General features: G+C 38.5%; 1 protein-coding gene across 7 annotated transcripts in view; it reads left to right on the top strand.

Moving 5' to 3' along the window:
* Positions 1 to 15,884, top strand: part of tiam2a (TIAM Rac1 associated GEF 2a) — a 216,878-nt gene that overhangs the window by 116,933 nt on the left and 84,061 nt on the right. For all 7 annotated transcript variants that reach the window (XM_057859457.1, XM_057859452.1, XM_057859454.1 and 4 more), the window contains 3 exons: positions 3,052 to 3,276; positions 10,455 to 10,640; positions 10,850 to 10,987. In XM_057859457.1, the coding sequence (XP_057715440.1) occupies positions 3,052 to 3,276; positions 10,455 to 10,640; positions 10,850 to 10,987 (549 nt within the window). The remainder of the gene's footprint in view (positions 1 to 3,051; positions 3,277 to 10,454; positions 10,641 to 10,849; positions 10,988 to 15,884) is intronic.

The following is a 15,884-nucleotide window of genomic DNA, read 5'->3' as shown; positions in this document are numbered from 1 at the left end:
AAGTCTTACGCACAAAAAAACCTCCGGATATTTGAATCTCTGCACATGCATGCACTGCAAATTTCTAACATCTTAATCAGATTATTTTTCTTAAATGTAGTCAAAAAATATTTTTCCATCTTGTTTTGAGTGTTAAATACTAGTTAACATATTAATTATTTGTTCGTATTAAGCCCATGCATCCAAGAGTTTGCAATTTTTACCAAAATCAAGAAAAATTTGCGTTTAATGTTTTGAACAATATCTATTCTTGAATAAAGAACATTTCTGACAAGCTGATTTTTTAAGATTAAATATCCTAATTTATTGCTTAAAGTGCCTGTGACAGCATATCACTCTTAAATAGCATTATTATGTGAATTACAATCAAATTTTGAGACGATTCGACTGTGTACAACAATTTGGCAAAGCGCAGATGAAGAGAAATTAGTCTTTTAATCTGCCATTTAACCCCTGCCTGTTGTCATAGCAGTCTAGTGTCCCCAGCTGGAGGATGACGTCGGCCGGGTCACGATTTCATCTGATATAGAATTCAGCCCATTGAGGGGGACTTATTCAGAACAAGGAAAATGCGACAAAGAGAGCAGCAAAATGTCATTGTTTAAATGTCTATACTCCAATATTTTTACAGGATATTCTTTTTGAGTATTTTTCCCCAATTGCCAAATAAATGGTATGGTCATGACAAATAACAGTCTTGTGCTTAATGGAATATTAAATAATAAAAATGCATTTATTCACTACTACGTAGCAAAATTACTCCATAATGGTCAAAACTGTCGACTTTTTGCACCTCCCGAAATATTTTTTATGCCACCGGAGTTAGTCCGTCTTTTGTCATTTCCCTGCCCCAGCTTCGGAGAGCGTAAACAAACCAGGAGGCGTGACAGCTAGCCGACATGCTAACCCGAACCGAGGAGCGTTTTGAAGTCTTATTCTTGCTTTTTGAAGCAAAAAATAACACAAAACTACCCCGGATCAAGTCACACGGCGGTTGTCGATTGTCTTCACGGATCGGCAATCCCCCTGGTGGCAAGCAAGTTACAGCTCGTCGTTCCCCTGCTGCGGGCAGGAGAGCTCGTTTGCTGGGGAAGCAGCTGGAGAATGACCGCCGTCTAAACGATATGGAGAACCGGATGAGCATAAGCCAAGTATAGCGCTTTCCTGGCGGTTACATAAACAGGGGGGGGGGCGACAAGCCGCCGGTCGTCCGCCGAGTGGCATTCTTGGTGCATAAGGATCATTTTCAGCCACAAAATGCAAGCCATCTCCGTATTAAAATGTGTGCCATGATCAACACAAAATCAATACAAAACACGATGTTTACTCACTTCCTCATAAGCCAAAGGTCCCACAGTTGTCGGACTTGTTTTGGCCAATCTTGGGGTGAACAGGAACTTTTTGAAACCCAAAAAGGCTCACTCACCTCTCGCTGGTTCAGCAACAAAACCCTGCAGCACATTGGGCTGGCATAATACGAAACATAAATGAATTATTCCGCAAAATCAGCTGAATCCGCCGTCCATCTGCATGCTGTAAAGCAATGCTGTACTGTGAAATGCTGACCCAGGTGACATCACATTCACATTTGTCCTCAACCCGAGACTGGAGCCGTAAATCCCTCATTTTCATGGCATGGGATTAAAAAAAATTGAATAAATAAAACGATCGCTTCCACACACATCGAAGCACTCCATTTCATTCAGGAGCATAAAATACTGCATGAAATACGAAATAAACATGCTTTTTGCTGTCATAGGCACTTTAAAATAAGTCTGTTAAGATTATTTTCAGCTAGGTATTTTTCTTATTTCCAGAAATCGAAGTAAAATTTACCTGAAGCACTGGCAGATAAATATTTATTATTTCTAGTAGGTTTACACTGTAAACAAGGGAATTTAACTCCTTCTAAGGATGTGTGTTTTTGCTGTGTGGATCCAAGCACATTTCTTTCGGACATCCCAATCAACGTAGAAATGAGCGCACATGTTGGAGTACCCGACCACTTCCTGTCCACTGCCCCATTTAAAAAAATTCACAAACCATATGGATGCGATTCTGCTAAATGTGTTCTTGTGTTCGTTGCTGTTCTAATGTGACACCTTGATTGTAAATAGTGTTGGACACAGTGCAGTCTAGATGTGCTGTGTGTTCAATAAATCAGCTATTCCTGGCGCCGTGTAGCGTATGGGCCACTGGAATTGTAAAAAGTGCAATGTCTGTGTCTCACGCAATTATTTCTGCATCGCTCGCCACAATATTGAATGTACCCTGTACCTGCGGTGTCCTTCTCTGCACTATCAGAACATAAGAAACAATGGAGGAGTATGACTGGGTGTAAAAAAAGAATTTCACAGAATGCGAATTGGAGGTGTGCTATTTTGACATGCTGTCCTCCGGCATTACAGTAAATAATAGGTGTGTGAGAGGTTGAAAATGGTGTGGGGTCAGAGAAGCACATACAATTGGAAGAAAAAAATTCAAAAGAAGTGGTCCAACAAAAAGGTGGCTCTAGCAGGGAATGTGACCGAAACTAGTGGGCACGTGTACGGCAGCTATGAAGCTTACGCGAGGCACCACGCATTTCTACGGTCATTTCACTATTAATACATCTGAACTTTGCCGTGAAATAGAACGTACTGTATGCCACGTGTTTATGCGTACGCCCTAGTGTGCATCTAATAAACTGAGGAGCTTACATGGCCCTGAGGCAAACTGCAAAGAAATCACCTTTTGAACAGGAAGGCAGCAATGGATTTCTCCATTCAGTTTTTCAAATGGCCTATTAAACATAGATTATTTGGAATGAGAGAGACTTGACAACAACACATTAATAATCAAACATAGGTTTTATTTCGATGTATATGACTACAACTCTTTCAAAAAGTGAGTCAAGTTCTTATGAATTGATCCAGCAAAGCACTGCTTGTCATCGGACATTAGAATAATGGAAGAGAATGCTGTGAGATTAATGAAGATGAATCCTATATTTGACTAGGATATTTGCCTTGCCAGGTCATCAAATGAAGCTTATTCTTGCCTCCTCTACAGGCCAGCAACCAGACCGACCTAGAGAACTGGGTGACAGCCATCCACTCGGCCAGCGCCTCGCTGTTGGCCAAGCGCCAGGGAAAGGAGGATACAGTGCGCCTGCTGCGGAGCCAGGTTCGCGGCCTGTTGCAGAAGATTGACATGGATGGGAAAATGAAGAAAATGGCTGAGCTTCAGCTGACTGTTGTTAGTGATCCCAAAAACCGCAAGGCCATTGAAAACCAGGTGAGCTGATGGGTTTATGATATTATTGATGTTGTGGTATTTGTAGAGTGAGGAAGGAATCGAAGTACTGAACATACTGCACACTGGAAGGCCTCAATAATTTTATAGCATCTCCATGGGGTACATTTCATGGAAGCTACCATTCATTTTACACTCTGTATGAGAGTACATATATGTTTTTTTTTTTTGCCTACCACGTGCTGTGCTTTTTTTAATTTTTTTTTTATTTTTTTAAATAACACTGATTTTTATTGCTTCCACTACAATCTTAAAAAAGACCTAAATGCCTCAATCCCCAAATGCTTTAAACAAGCCCCTGGGGAACATCTTTCTCATTGGGCATTAGATTGGGATTCTAGATGTTTCAAAGTAATAAGCTCTTCACAATTATTATTACACTAGAACTACTTGAGGCTAGTGAGAGAATACCAAGCATGCAGGATTTACTATGTGGTCATCATTGCAAATACTAAGATCAACAAGTGTTACTTTTAACATAGAAATAATTAGAAGGGCTATAGCACACCTTGATATTGAGTGTTGTTAATCTTACTTTAAAAAAATGTAATTAGTAACAGTTACAAATTATTTCTCCCAAAAAGTAATTGGATTAGTGACTCAGTTACCTCATTGTAAGAATAATGAGTTACTCAGCAAATTAACTGATGTTACTTTTCATGTCCTACACGTTAATTACATTCTACATTCTATTTCATCTTTCACATCAAAGTTGTTTATTTTAACTGATTGAAGAATAAAAACATTATATATAGTCTTTAAGAACATTTGGTATTCATTTGGATCAAATGTATTAGTCATTTCAGAAAACACAAATATAAACTGACCATCAAACAGTGCAAATCTCTGAAACTGTATGTTAGGCTTACTGGAGAATAAGCAGAACACTATCCTTAAATATTCCGTGAAGTACCAAAATTTAATATAATTCAAGTTTCAGAACGCTACCTTTGAAATTCCCTGCCCTGTCGCCATTATCGCTGTTTTGTTGTGTTTGCCATAGCATGCAGTGAAGCAGGGCGTGATCCGCCCACCTACCCAATCATCATCGCGTTTGCAACGGCGTCACCACCCCCTTCCCTCCTCCCCAATCCCGCTCTGCTCTCTCCAGGCAGGCGGATATCTCTTGCTTCATTCAACCAAATTGTAGTAACGCGCTCCCTCACATCCTCAGTACCGGTAACGGCGTTGCAAAGATTGGAAAAGTAATAAAATCACAACTGAAAAAAATAACACCGTTAGAAACGCCATTGTACTCTTAATGCCGTTATTAACTCATTTGCTCCCAAAAACGTATAAATACATTCTATTTATAATTGTTTGTGTCCCAAAGACATATTTATACATTTTTTATGTTTTTTTTTCACAAGAGACAACTCTGGGTTCTGATTCAACTTAGCTCCAAAGCACAACGCTGAAAATCCATTTTAAAGCAATAAAACTGGCCACTGGACGCTGAAAATCCATTTTAAAGCAATAAAAGTGGCCACTGGAGGGCAGTAGCACATTTGATAAGATCCGCAACCCGATTCAACGGCATAAACTGCCGGTCCGCACGGCCAGGGCGCCGGCAGAAGTCGACCGAATTGACGTCCAGGATGCCAGGCGGTAGACGACCGTGCAGAGCAACCGGGAGGACGCCTATCACCATCTTCAAGTGTCGGACTATTGCTTGCTTACTCGTCTTGCTTACCGCTGTGCGTGCCTCATCATCTTTGTGCTTCTCAACGTTTCTGAGGTTGTGTCCTAGTTTGATCGTTTTTTTATTTTTATGGTATTTTGGATAGAGGTGCGCGATAATTATCGGTCCGATAATTATCGGTCCGATAATAGGAATTATGACGTCATCCCAATAAATCCAATAACATTAGATATTATCGGGCCTATCGATATTCATTTTGGCACAGTGTCGGTGGATTGGGATGTGTGCGTTTGAGTTGTTTCATGGACCAAGACCACAAAAGTCTCCTCTCCTCTTGCACCAAATGTTTAATCTGCTGACGAAACACAATACCTGTTGGGTTTATATTTGTTTTTGTTCAGCCCTCATTGTTCAGGGGAACACATCACCAATAATATTGACTAATTGATGGTGATTGACTCAAATTTTATTTATTTGAAAAAATAAATATGGGAACTCTATTTGAAGTCAAAACTGTTCCTGTCTTTGTTTTTTTCATTATAATAATGTTCATGTCATCATGAAAATTCTGGTTAGGTCAAAGGCAAGTCTATGCTGAATCCACCAGTAGTATTTTTGGCCTATACATGTTCAAAAACCCATGTGAATATACATTTAAAAATTATATATATATTATCGGTTATCGTATCAGTATCGGCTTTGAGGAGCAGGAAGTTATCGATATTGGTTTCAAAAAATGGATATCGTGCACCCCTAATTTTGTACTTTGTAATCCGATTTTCTGTATTTTGGACATTGTAATCAGATTTTTTGTACCTTGTTATATTCGCATATTCTGGTGTGCTCCCTGTATTGTACGTTGTTATATTCATGTTTTTTGGCATTCTCCCTCACCTCAAGGGGTCTCAATGATCCTAAGAAAGGTGAGGAATCAGCCCAGAACTACACGACAGGAGTTGATCAATGACCTGAAAAGAGCTGGGACCAGGGGAGTCATGGGAGCTAGTTTTGTGGTCAGATGAGAATTAAATAGAACGTTTTAGTCATAATTCCACTAACAGTGTTTGGAGGAAGAAGAATGATGAGTACTATCTCAAGAACACCATCCCTACTGTGAAGCATTTGGGGTAGTAGCATCCTACTTTGGGGGTGGGTTTTGGGTTTTTCTGCCCATGGAACAGGACGAGTGCACTGTATCAAAGAGAGGCTGACTAGGGCCCTGTATTGTGAGATTTTGTGGAACAACCTTCTTCCTTCAGTCATAGCATTGAAGATGGGTGGTGCCTGGGTCCTCCAACATGACAATGGCCCGAAGCACACAGCCAGAAAAATTAATGAGTGGCTTCGTAAGAAGCATAACAAGGCCTATGCCTATGCGGTCTCCAGACTTAAACCTAATAGAAAACCTTTGGAAGGAGCTCAAACTCAGTGTTTTTCAGAGACAGCCTAGAAACCTGACTGATGGATGGGCCAAGATCCCTCCTGCAGTGTGTGGAACCTGATGAAAAACTACAAACATTTGACCTCTGTAATAACAAACAAATGCTACTGTATCAAATATTAACATTCGTTTTCTCAGGTGCTCAAATACTTATTTGCAGCTGTATCACACAACTAAATCGTTAAAAAAAAAAAAATCATACATTGTGATTTCTGGATTTTTCTTTTTAGATTATCTCTCTCGCGGTGGACATGCACCTATGATGAAAATTTCAGACCCCTCCATGATTTCTAAGTGGGAGAACTTTCAAAATAGCAGGGTGTTCAAATACTTATTTTCGTCTCTGTACATACCTAGATTTGTGGTACACCAACTGTTGTTGTGTCTGTACTTTGAACTGTACTTTTTAAAAAGAGATACACAACACACTCTAAATTAAACTCTGTGATAAGAGTTTGAGAATATCCATGCTGGGCCTAAGTGCATTGTGATGGTGTGCTCATATGTTCTCAATTAGCCCGTGTGCCATCTCGTAGTAGGTTCAGAGACAGATGCGGTATGTAGTCAATGATAGGGTCAGAGGTGTATGGTACTCTTGATGTTGGTGCCCAGAGGCTGATGATAGATTGAAGGCTCTGTTTGGTTTGTCCAGAAGTAACAGGGCACAACTTTGATGTACTCTTCCACATCATCAGACTATGTTTACAGAAACCAGTGCCAGCAGACTGTCAGACTGCCTTTTGGCCGTTGTGATCATACTGCATTGAAGAGTTTTGTTGGATTATGGCTTTTATGCAGATTCTAGGATTGAATTTCAAAAGGGGCCTTCTTGCTTGCATTATTTCTTTTTCCAATTAAGTCATAAAAGGAGCTCACCAATTCCACACTTAATTACCTGTCTTTCACAACTGCTGGAGACTTTTGTCAGTGGTTTAGTGTCTCTGATTATTTTGAAATTATGTTCTATTGTCTTATTTTTGTTTGATTTTTATTCATACAGAAGAGTACTTGTTTTACCTGTGATTTGTTTTTAGATGCTCTGTAAATTAAGTTAATGTTAACACAAATCTGCTTATTGACTTTGAATCATCAAACCCAATTGTTATTGTATGCACAGTAGTCAATCCATTAAAAATTTAAATGCTCAATGTTATTGTTATGATTACATACGTAGTACATTTTTAAGAAATCTTATTCTTTGTCATTTGAAAACATCCCAATCAATGGCTTTTTACGTCGCCATCTCCATAGCTTTTATGACACAGATAGTGTACACTGTCCTTCTCTAAACATACTGGATTGTCATGATTCTTCCAGAGGTTCTGGATGAAAAGTCCCAGGCTCATAAAACGACTAACTTATGTTCTACCTTGCTACTTTCTTCATCCTAAAGGCCACGAGAGTGAATGCGCCCCATCGGAACAATGTCAAGAGACCCATTATTGTAAATGAACTTACAGTGCGGGTGAGACCTATTAAAAGTCAGTTGCCGTAGAGGGTTGTTTTGCCGAAGTGTTCTCGTTAAAACAAGTCTCAGGCCAACAAAATAGGCACTTCTATGCTGTTATGTGGGGCAAAGAGGAATGGAGAGACATTTGTAAATATTGGGGGTTTAAGGCTGGTCTGTGCAGCCTCACCTTTCCTCAAGACTTAGTTTTGAAATAGCATTTATTGCACACGTCCACACTGCTCTGTTAGATAGCAACCCTCCAATTTATGCTCATAGCCTCCACCAACATCTGCAAGCAATCGTAGCTTGAGGGAAGCACTTTTCTGACCCTCACTCCCCCTCTGAATATCCATTTTCCCCTTCTGCACTCACCTCTTTACACACAAGAACTGAAGTCACTGTTTCTACACAAAAAATGTCCAAGGGATGTCCTGATCACATATTTTTGCATGAAAGTCCAAGTCCGCTGATTTTGAGGATCTGCCGATTCAGAGTCCCGATTCAATACCACGCAAATGTATTAAAGAGGGGAAAACAAGCTTATTACCACCAATTTGAACAAAGCTATCCTAAAATGTCTAATCTGACCAGAGAACACTCTTCCAAAACATTTTTGAATTTCTCAGGTTTTGGCAAACTCCAGCTTGGCTTTTTATGTCTCTGGGTCAGAAGTGGGGTCTTTCTGGGTATCCTACCATAGAGTCCCTTTTTATTCAGGCGCCGACGCATAGTATGTGTTGACACTGTTGTACTCTCGGACTGCAGGACAACTTGAACTTGTTTGAATGTTAGTCGAGGTTCTTTACCCACCATCCGCACAATCTTTCGTTGAAATCTCTCGTCAATTTTTCTTTTCCGTCCACATCTAGGAAGGTTACCCACAGTGCCATGGGCTTTACACTTATTGATGACACTGCGCACGGTAGACACAGGAACATTCAGGTCTTTGGAGATGCACTTTTAGCCTTGACATTGCCCATGCTTCCTCACAATTTTGCTTCTCAAGTCCTCAGACAGTTCTTTGGTCTTCTTTCTTTTCTCCATGCTCAATGTGGTACACACAAAGACAGAGGTTGAGTCAAGTTTATTCCATTTTAACTGGCTGCAAGTGTGATTTAGTTAAAATGTGTAAAGTGATTTTTTTTTTTTTCCCCATTTTCTTTTGTGTTTTTTCTAGGGCTGTCAAAATTATCGCGTTAACGGGCGTTAATTAATTTTAAAAAATTAATCACGTTAAAATATTTGACGCAATTAACGCATGCACTGAATGAGCCGCTCTCGCATTACCTCAAACAGATTTCAATGACGCCATTTATGGACATTAAGAGTGAAGAGAATGCCACCGGCCGCTTGGGGGCAGCGCAGCACCGTTCCATACTAATGTTATTCCTTCTAATAGTGGGAGAATTAGCAGTTGTGAGACGTTTATGCTGTTGCTTTGTGCGCCACACATATTTCAGTATGTTTGCTTTCTTTTAGTGGCAATTATGTGTCTCTTGTTGTATTTTGGGTAAGATATGCACAGAGATATATCTGTTATAAAGGCGAGTGGACACAGGCGTTCTTTGAGCTGCGCCGTTTATTGGCATAAGCTTCTGCAACTCCTTCACAACAAACAGAAGTATCATTTAGTGAAAGCACAATAAAAATAATATTGCTATGTCTCAAAAAATAATGTAGTATAAAAAAAAAAAATCAGTCTGTAGTAATGAGGCCCTATTCTCACACAGCTAAACAACAATGCAAAGTGAACTGGCATTACTCAGAGTTTGGTCACTCAATTCTTATTATTGTTATTTTTATTCTTATTATTATTATATTAACTCTACTTTTGATTGAAAATTGTACACATTTTATTAAAACGAAAATATGAAGTGGGTTTTTAATATAAAATTACTATAACTTGTAACTATAACATTTATCTTTTATGAACTACAAGTCTTACTATCCGTGGATCACTTAAACAGAAAGAATGTTAATAATGCCATTTGTGGATTTATTGTTATAATAAACAAATACAGCACTTATGTACAGTATGTTGTATGTATATATCCATCTTGTGTCTTATCTTTCCATTCCAACAATAATTTACAGAAAAATATGGCGTATTTTAGAGATGGTTTGAATTGCGATTAATTGCGATTAATTACGATTAATTAATTTTTAAGCTGTAATTAACTCGATTAAAAAATTTAATCATTTGACAGTCCTAGTTGTTTTCATTGCAAGCAAAATAAATGAAGATATTACTACCAAAGCATTTATAATTGCAATCATTTCCTGGGAGAAATTGAGCATTATCTGACAAAATTGCAGGGGTGCCAATACTTTTGTCCAGCAGTGTATATATTTTTTGCAATTTACCTCTGTATCATTTTGTAAGCTCGTAGCCCTTAACTCATTGACTGCAATTGACAGTTAGACATCAAAAGCTGGTATTAAGTGATCATTGATGGTGATAAAAGTACAAACTGATGGATTGGATGTTTTTTGCTGTAAGTGGCAGCCAATGAGTTAACACTTAATAAAGAATCAATACATTTTAAAAACGTGAACTTTCACAGCTGATTCCGATCGGGCCAGATTTTCAATCACCCGATGAAAATGTACCCACTTCCACCCTATAGATCCAGCAGTGGGAGCAAAATCTGGAGCGGTTCAACTTGGATCTTTTTAGGATGCGCTGTTACCTGGCCAGTCTTCAGGGTGGTGAGCTACCCAACCCGAAAAGCCTGTTAGCAATCGCTAGCCGCCCTACCAAAACCATCCTGGGCCGTCTCGGAATCTTCTCTGTTTCATCTTTTCACGCATTGGTAAGAAAGTGAAGGGCAGGGCCAAAAGGGGGCATAGTGAATGAGGTTTAGATCCTTTTAACTGTCCTAAATCTGAACTAACCTCATGTCAAACTGAAATATTGAATATACTAGTTTATCATTGGAAAAAAAATAATCAAGGTGATGTGAGTGGAGGAACTTTTAGTTGTGCTAGATGATGATAGTCCTCATATTGGCCCTTTGTTCAGATTTGTTCCAGGGATGAAGCTACGCTGCGCAGGCGCTCCTTGACACGGACATTCCGAAAGCACAAAAGAAGCCTTTTTTCATCCCTCAAAGGCCTTGACACTTTGACAAAGAAGAACAAAAGGGTCTCTGTATCACAGGTAGGACCAAATAAAATATGTACTGATTGCAAAGATCTCACGTTCATATAGTGTAATGGAATCCATAAATATTGGGACATTGATGCAGTTCTCATCTTTTTGGCTCTGAAGACTGCTCCGATTAATTTGAAATGAACAAATTGTCCTTTAACTGCAGCCTTTCCATTTTAATTTGAAGGTATTCACATCCAAATCAGGTTAACAGCATAGGTCTTAGAACAGTTTGTATAAATGCCTCCCACTTTTAGTCCTTAGCGACATGATGTCCATCTGATAAAAGCTTGAACATTTTAAATTTAATAATCCAGTACACCTTTCATCTCTCGAATTTACATCACACATTTTCACTCTTTAGAAGTTCACAAGCAAAATGTGGTTAAACGTGCTACAGCCAAACTGAATGATAACATTTTTTAAATGCACTCAGTGATTTTTATTCACGATAAAGCCTTTTAGTGTGAATTTCTGGGAAATGAACAGAAAGTGCCATATTGAATGTGCTGATGCATTTAAAATATTAATTATCTTCCCAGTTTAAATGGATTGGACACCCATGCCTGTCATTGGCAGTGAATGTAAAATTGTCCTGATCTCTATAATACAATTAGAGTAGAAATAATCACCCTGAAAGTACAGAACAGTGAAAAGTTTGGTCTACATTAGACAGCTTTTAGAGCAGCAGCCTTCACACATAAGGGTGTGAGTAGAAATGGTTAGTAGGAAGCGGCAGCAAACGTTATCCATTATAAGACAAGTTTGAATAAACTAAGACCGCCTGATGGAATGCAATGTTTGATGATCCAAGCAACGTTAACTCACAATATATACATGACCCTTCAATCCCTCAAACCCTTCAATCCTGTGTGACATCCCAAATTAAAAAAAAAAAAAAATCTAAAATCTAAGCACATACAATCGACGTGTATGCATTGCTAGAATATACCTACCGCCCATGGGCATTCTGAAAAGAATAGTATTTTTTAGAAAAATCTCGTAAAATAAAAATTACTATTAGGCATGTACCGACTACCGGTTTCAAGGTATACCGTGGTATGAATATGTAAAGGTTTCAAAACCGCAAACATTTTTTGTCATCCCTTCCCTAAGGTATCAACTATTTTTTTATCCCAAAATTGCATGCTGTATGGCTCAACCCTCCCCCACCGGTTGTTACTCAGTGTCAGTGAGTCAGCTGTGCTACACGATGGCTGAAGGAGGTGAAACTCCTGAACTTTTTCCCCCCATCGAAGAAAACTAAATCGGTGGTATGGGAATACTTCGGCTACAGAAAAGTTACAGGTGGTTACCTCCAATATGATTTCGCATTTAAACGTTCGTAAACACTGTTATGAACGTTTCCCACCAGCTACGAGAGTTAATTCCAGCGTGTTTAGTGTCTAGCTGTGGTAAAACAAGCAGTGTTTTTTCTCTCTGGCAACTGTCTGTGTTGAGAAACAGTGTGTATAATCTAAACGTGATACGAGTCATACACACGTGCTTTTTATGGAAAATTATTCAATTATTTTTGATTTGATGATAAAGTGTTGAGCTGTGGGTTTAGGCTCACCTAAAGGACTGCATTTATTTTAATTTTATTTAGAATATTTCAGTTAGTTTTGGTTTTTTTTTAAAATTAATTTTAACTTAACAATTAACATTATACTTATATTTCAATTTGGTAAAATGTTTTGAAAAATAAAAATCTGGTTCAATGGAGAAAAGTTATTTATTTTATTCATCATACCATCAGAATCTCATACCGGCACATGCCTAATTACTATGCAGATTGAGCATGGATTCGAACAAACCAGGGAGCGTATAATACAATATATGGGTATATAGAAATATCTGCTTCTGAATTGCTATTTTTAAGGGGTAAGGTAAAAGCGCAATACATGCGAGCGTATTATGCTCAAGATATACTAACACACGCATGCAAGAAACACAACGGTAAACAATTGTTTACCTTTAAATGACATTTTATGCCACTTTTCTCTTGACTTGTAAATGTCATCCCGTTTTGTTGATTAACACTAGAAAACCCAAGGAGGGATCAGTTGATGAATATACCTTTTGTGCCCAGAGAGGGATCATCTGATCCTAATTTGCACATCTATTGTGGTCGTTGATGGTGGTCGTTGGTACTCACACCTACGGACAATTTGGAATTATCAATCAGCCTAGCATGCACGTCTTAGGAATGTGGGAGGAAACCGGAGTGTTTTTCTATCTCTACATAGAGAAAGAAAGAAAAAAAAAGCAAATGTCTATGTATGTGGGAATGAAGCATTTAGCTACAGTAAATATGCCACAGACCTAATGTGGATGTGTAGCTGAACAGGTTGACTTTCATAGTATATTGAACTATATTTTAGCAATCCTTTTTTTTTTTTTTTCATCTTGAATCCATTTCCAGCAGGCTTATAATGTAGACTCTAAGCCTAAACCAATGTAGGATAACAAAGACAAAATAACCGAATTTCAATCTCTGAAAGATTTATTTAGAGCAAAACAAAAAACTGTACAGTGTACTGTATACAATCCTGACACATCACTGGGTAAGGCGTACAGCATGAGCCACAAGTCAGTCGGCCACATTTCTGACAGACATGAGACATTTTTTTCCCCCCGTACACTTCTTTATTTGGCAGCGCCTCGTTTTTGCTGGTGGACTGTGTGTCATGGGAACAAATAAATCTTTCAGAAATTAAATTTGGGTTGTTTTGTCATTGTTATCCTATGTTGCTTTACACTAGAACCACCAGGGGTTTTGGTGCTTCCTAAAACTACCAAGGGTGTCCCATTTTGGGACACCCTGGGATCCGCCCCCAAGCCGAGCCCATCTCATTTCTACCCCTCGGCCCACCCCTTGGCCCTTCAAACGAAGCAATAAGGGGTAGGGGTAAGGAGTAGGGGTAAGGTGTAGGGCTTGAAACATCAGCCCTAAGAATTGGGACACCTCTTTACACTCGCGTACGTCATAAGTCCGTTCGAACAGTTGTTACGTAACCAAAAGCGACGATAAAAAGTGCACTAAGTGCACTTGTGCGTTTTGCAAAACTGAAAAACAAAACAAACATTACAAATGAAGAAACACAATGAACAAGCATTACAATAAGTGGTGTCGATTTTTTATTTAGTACACCCCTAAATAGTGCACTTTTTATCGTGATTAATTTTTTTTAACTATCACTTTTCTGACTGAAGAAAACACATTGAGAGTAGATAATACTGGTCATCAGCTGTTAGAGTATTATTTGGATGTATCAAGCTTGTTTCATTGAATTTACGCAAAGCAAACAAAACAAACACTTGTAACAAACGGAAGGGTCCACAACACATGCACACAGATGTGGAGCACTAGTTCAGTTTAATTTAGTTTTGTTTCAAATTCAAATATGGTTTCAAATTCAATGTAATATTTACACAATTGTATGAAACCTGAATGATAGTTTGTTTCTGAACCAAGAGTGGTATTTACTAGTCTTGCATATTTTCTTCCCAGCCATTTCATGTGAGGTGCTCTTGTTACCACTGTTGCTTGGTGTGCTTAGTTGTAGTATTTCTGAATATCTATGTATATCAATGTATATCCACAGCAAATTGTTAACTGATCTTTTCAAAAATGTTTTTTAACATGTAGAGGGTATTCAAACAAATACATCCGAATGAATTAGAATTATTAAAATACTTTTATCAAAATATTCTCAGAAGTTTAGCAGTTTAGTGTCAAGTAAGAAATAAGTGTCTGATAGGCTACTTTAGCTGAAGGGGGGTTGGGGCGAAACAGGCTCAGTCAGGCTACTTTAGCTGAGGAGGGGGATGGGCGAAACAGGCTCAGTCAGGCTACTTTACCTGAGGGGGGGGTTGGGCAAAACCTTGCTGAGTGAGGCTGCTTTCTCTTTCGCTACTACTACTAGTCAGGCTACTTTCAGACACTTATTTCTTACTTGCCTACTGTAGGTTGATAAATTTGTAGGTAGATTTGTGTATGTCTTAGTCAATCCCAAAAAAAGGTTCCTTCAATCAAAGTATATATTTTCAATAGAAAATAAAAGTCACGTGAATGAAAGCAAAATGTGTTTGAATGCCAAAGTTGCCTGAATGATAGCTTGTTTCTGAACCAAGAGTGGTATTTACTAGTTTTGCATATTTTTTTCCAGCCATTTCATGTGAGGTGTTTTTCTTGTTACCACTGTTGCTTGGTGTGCTTAGTTGTAGTATTTCTAAATATCTATGAATATAAATGTATATCCACAGTAAATTGATAACTGATCTTTTCAAAAATGTTTTTTTAACATGTAGAGGGTATTCAAACAAATACATCCGAATGAATTAGAATTATTAAAATACTGTTATCAAAATATTCTCAGAAGTTTAGCAGTTTAGTGTCAAGTAAGAAATAAGTGTCTGATAGTCAGGCTACTTTAGCTGAAGCGGGGGTTGGGGCGAAACAGGCTCAGTCAGGCTACTTTAGCTGAGGAGGGGGATGGGCGAAACAGGCTCAGTCAGGCTACTTTACCTGAGGGGGGGGTGGGCGAAACCTTGCTGAGTGAGGCTGCTTTCTCTTTCGCTACTACGACTAGTCAGGCTACTTTCAGACACTTATTTCTTACTTGCCTACTGTAGGTTGATAAATTTGTAGGTAGATTTGTGTATGTCTTAGTCAATCCAAAAAAAAGGTTCCTTCAATCAAAGTATATATTTTCAATTGAAAATAAAAGTCACTTGAATGAAAGCAAACTGTGTTTGAATGCAAAAGTTGCCTGTATGATAGCTTGTTTCTGAACCAAGAGTGGTATTTACTAGTTTTGCATATTTTTTCCCAGCCATTTCATGTGAGGTGTTTTTCTTGTTACCACTGTTGCTTGGTGTGCTTTGTTGTAGTATTTCTGAA

This window comes from Corythoichthys intestinalis, chromosome 15 (genome assembly GCF_030265065.1).
Source record: "Corythoichthys intestinalis isolate RoL2023-P3 chromosome 15, ASM3026506v1, whole genome shotgun sequence".
Classification (NCBI taxonomy): Eukaryota; Metazoa; Chordata; class Actinopteri; order Syngnathiformes; family Syngnathidae; genus Corythoichthys; species Corythoichthys intestinalis.
This window is presented reverse-complemented; position numbering and strand designations above follow the sequence as displayed.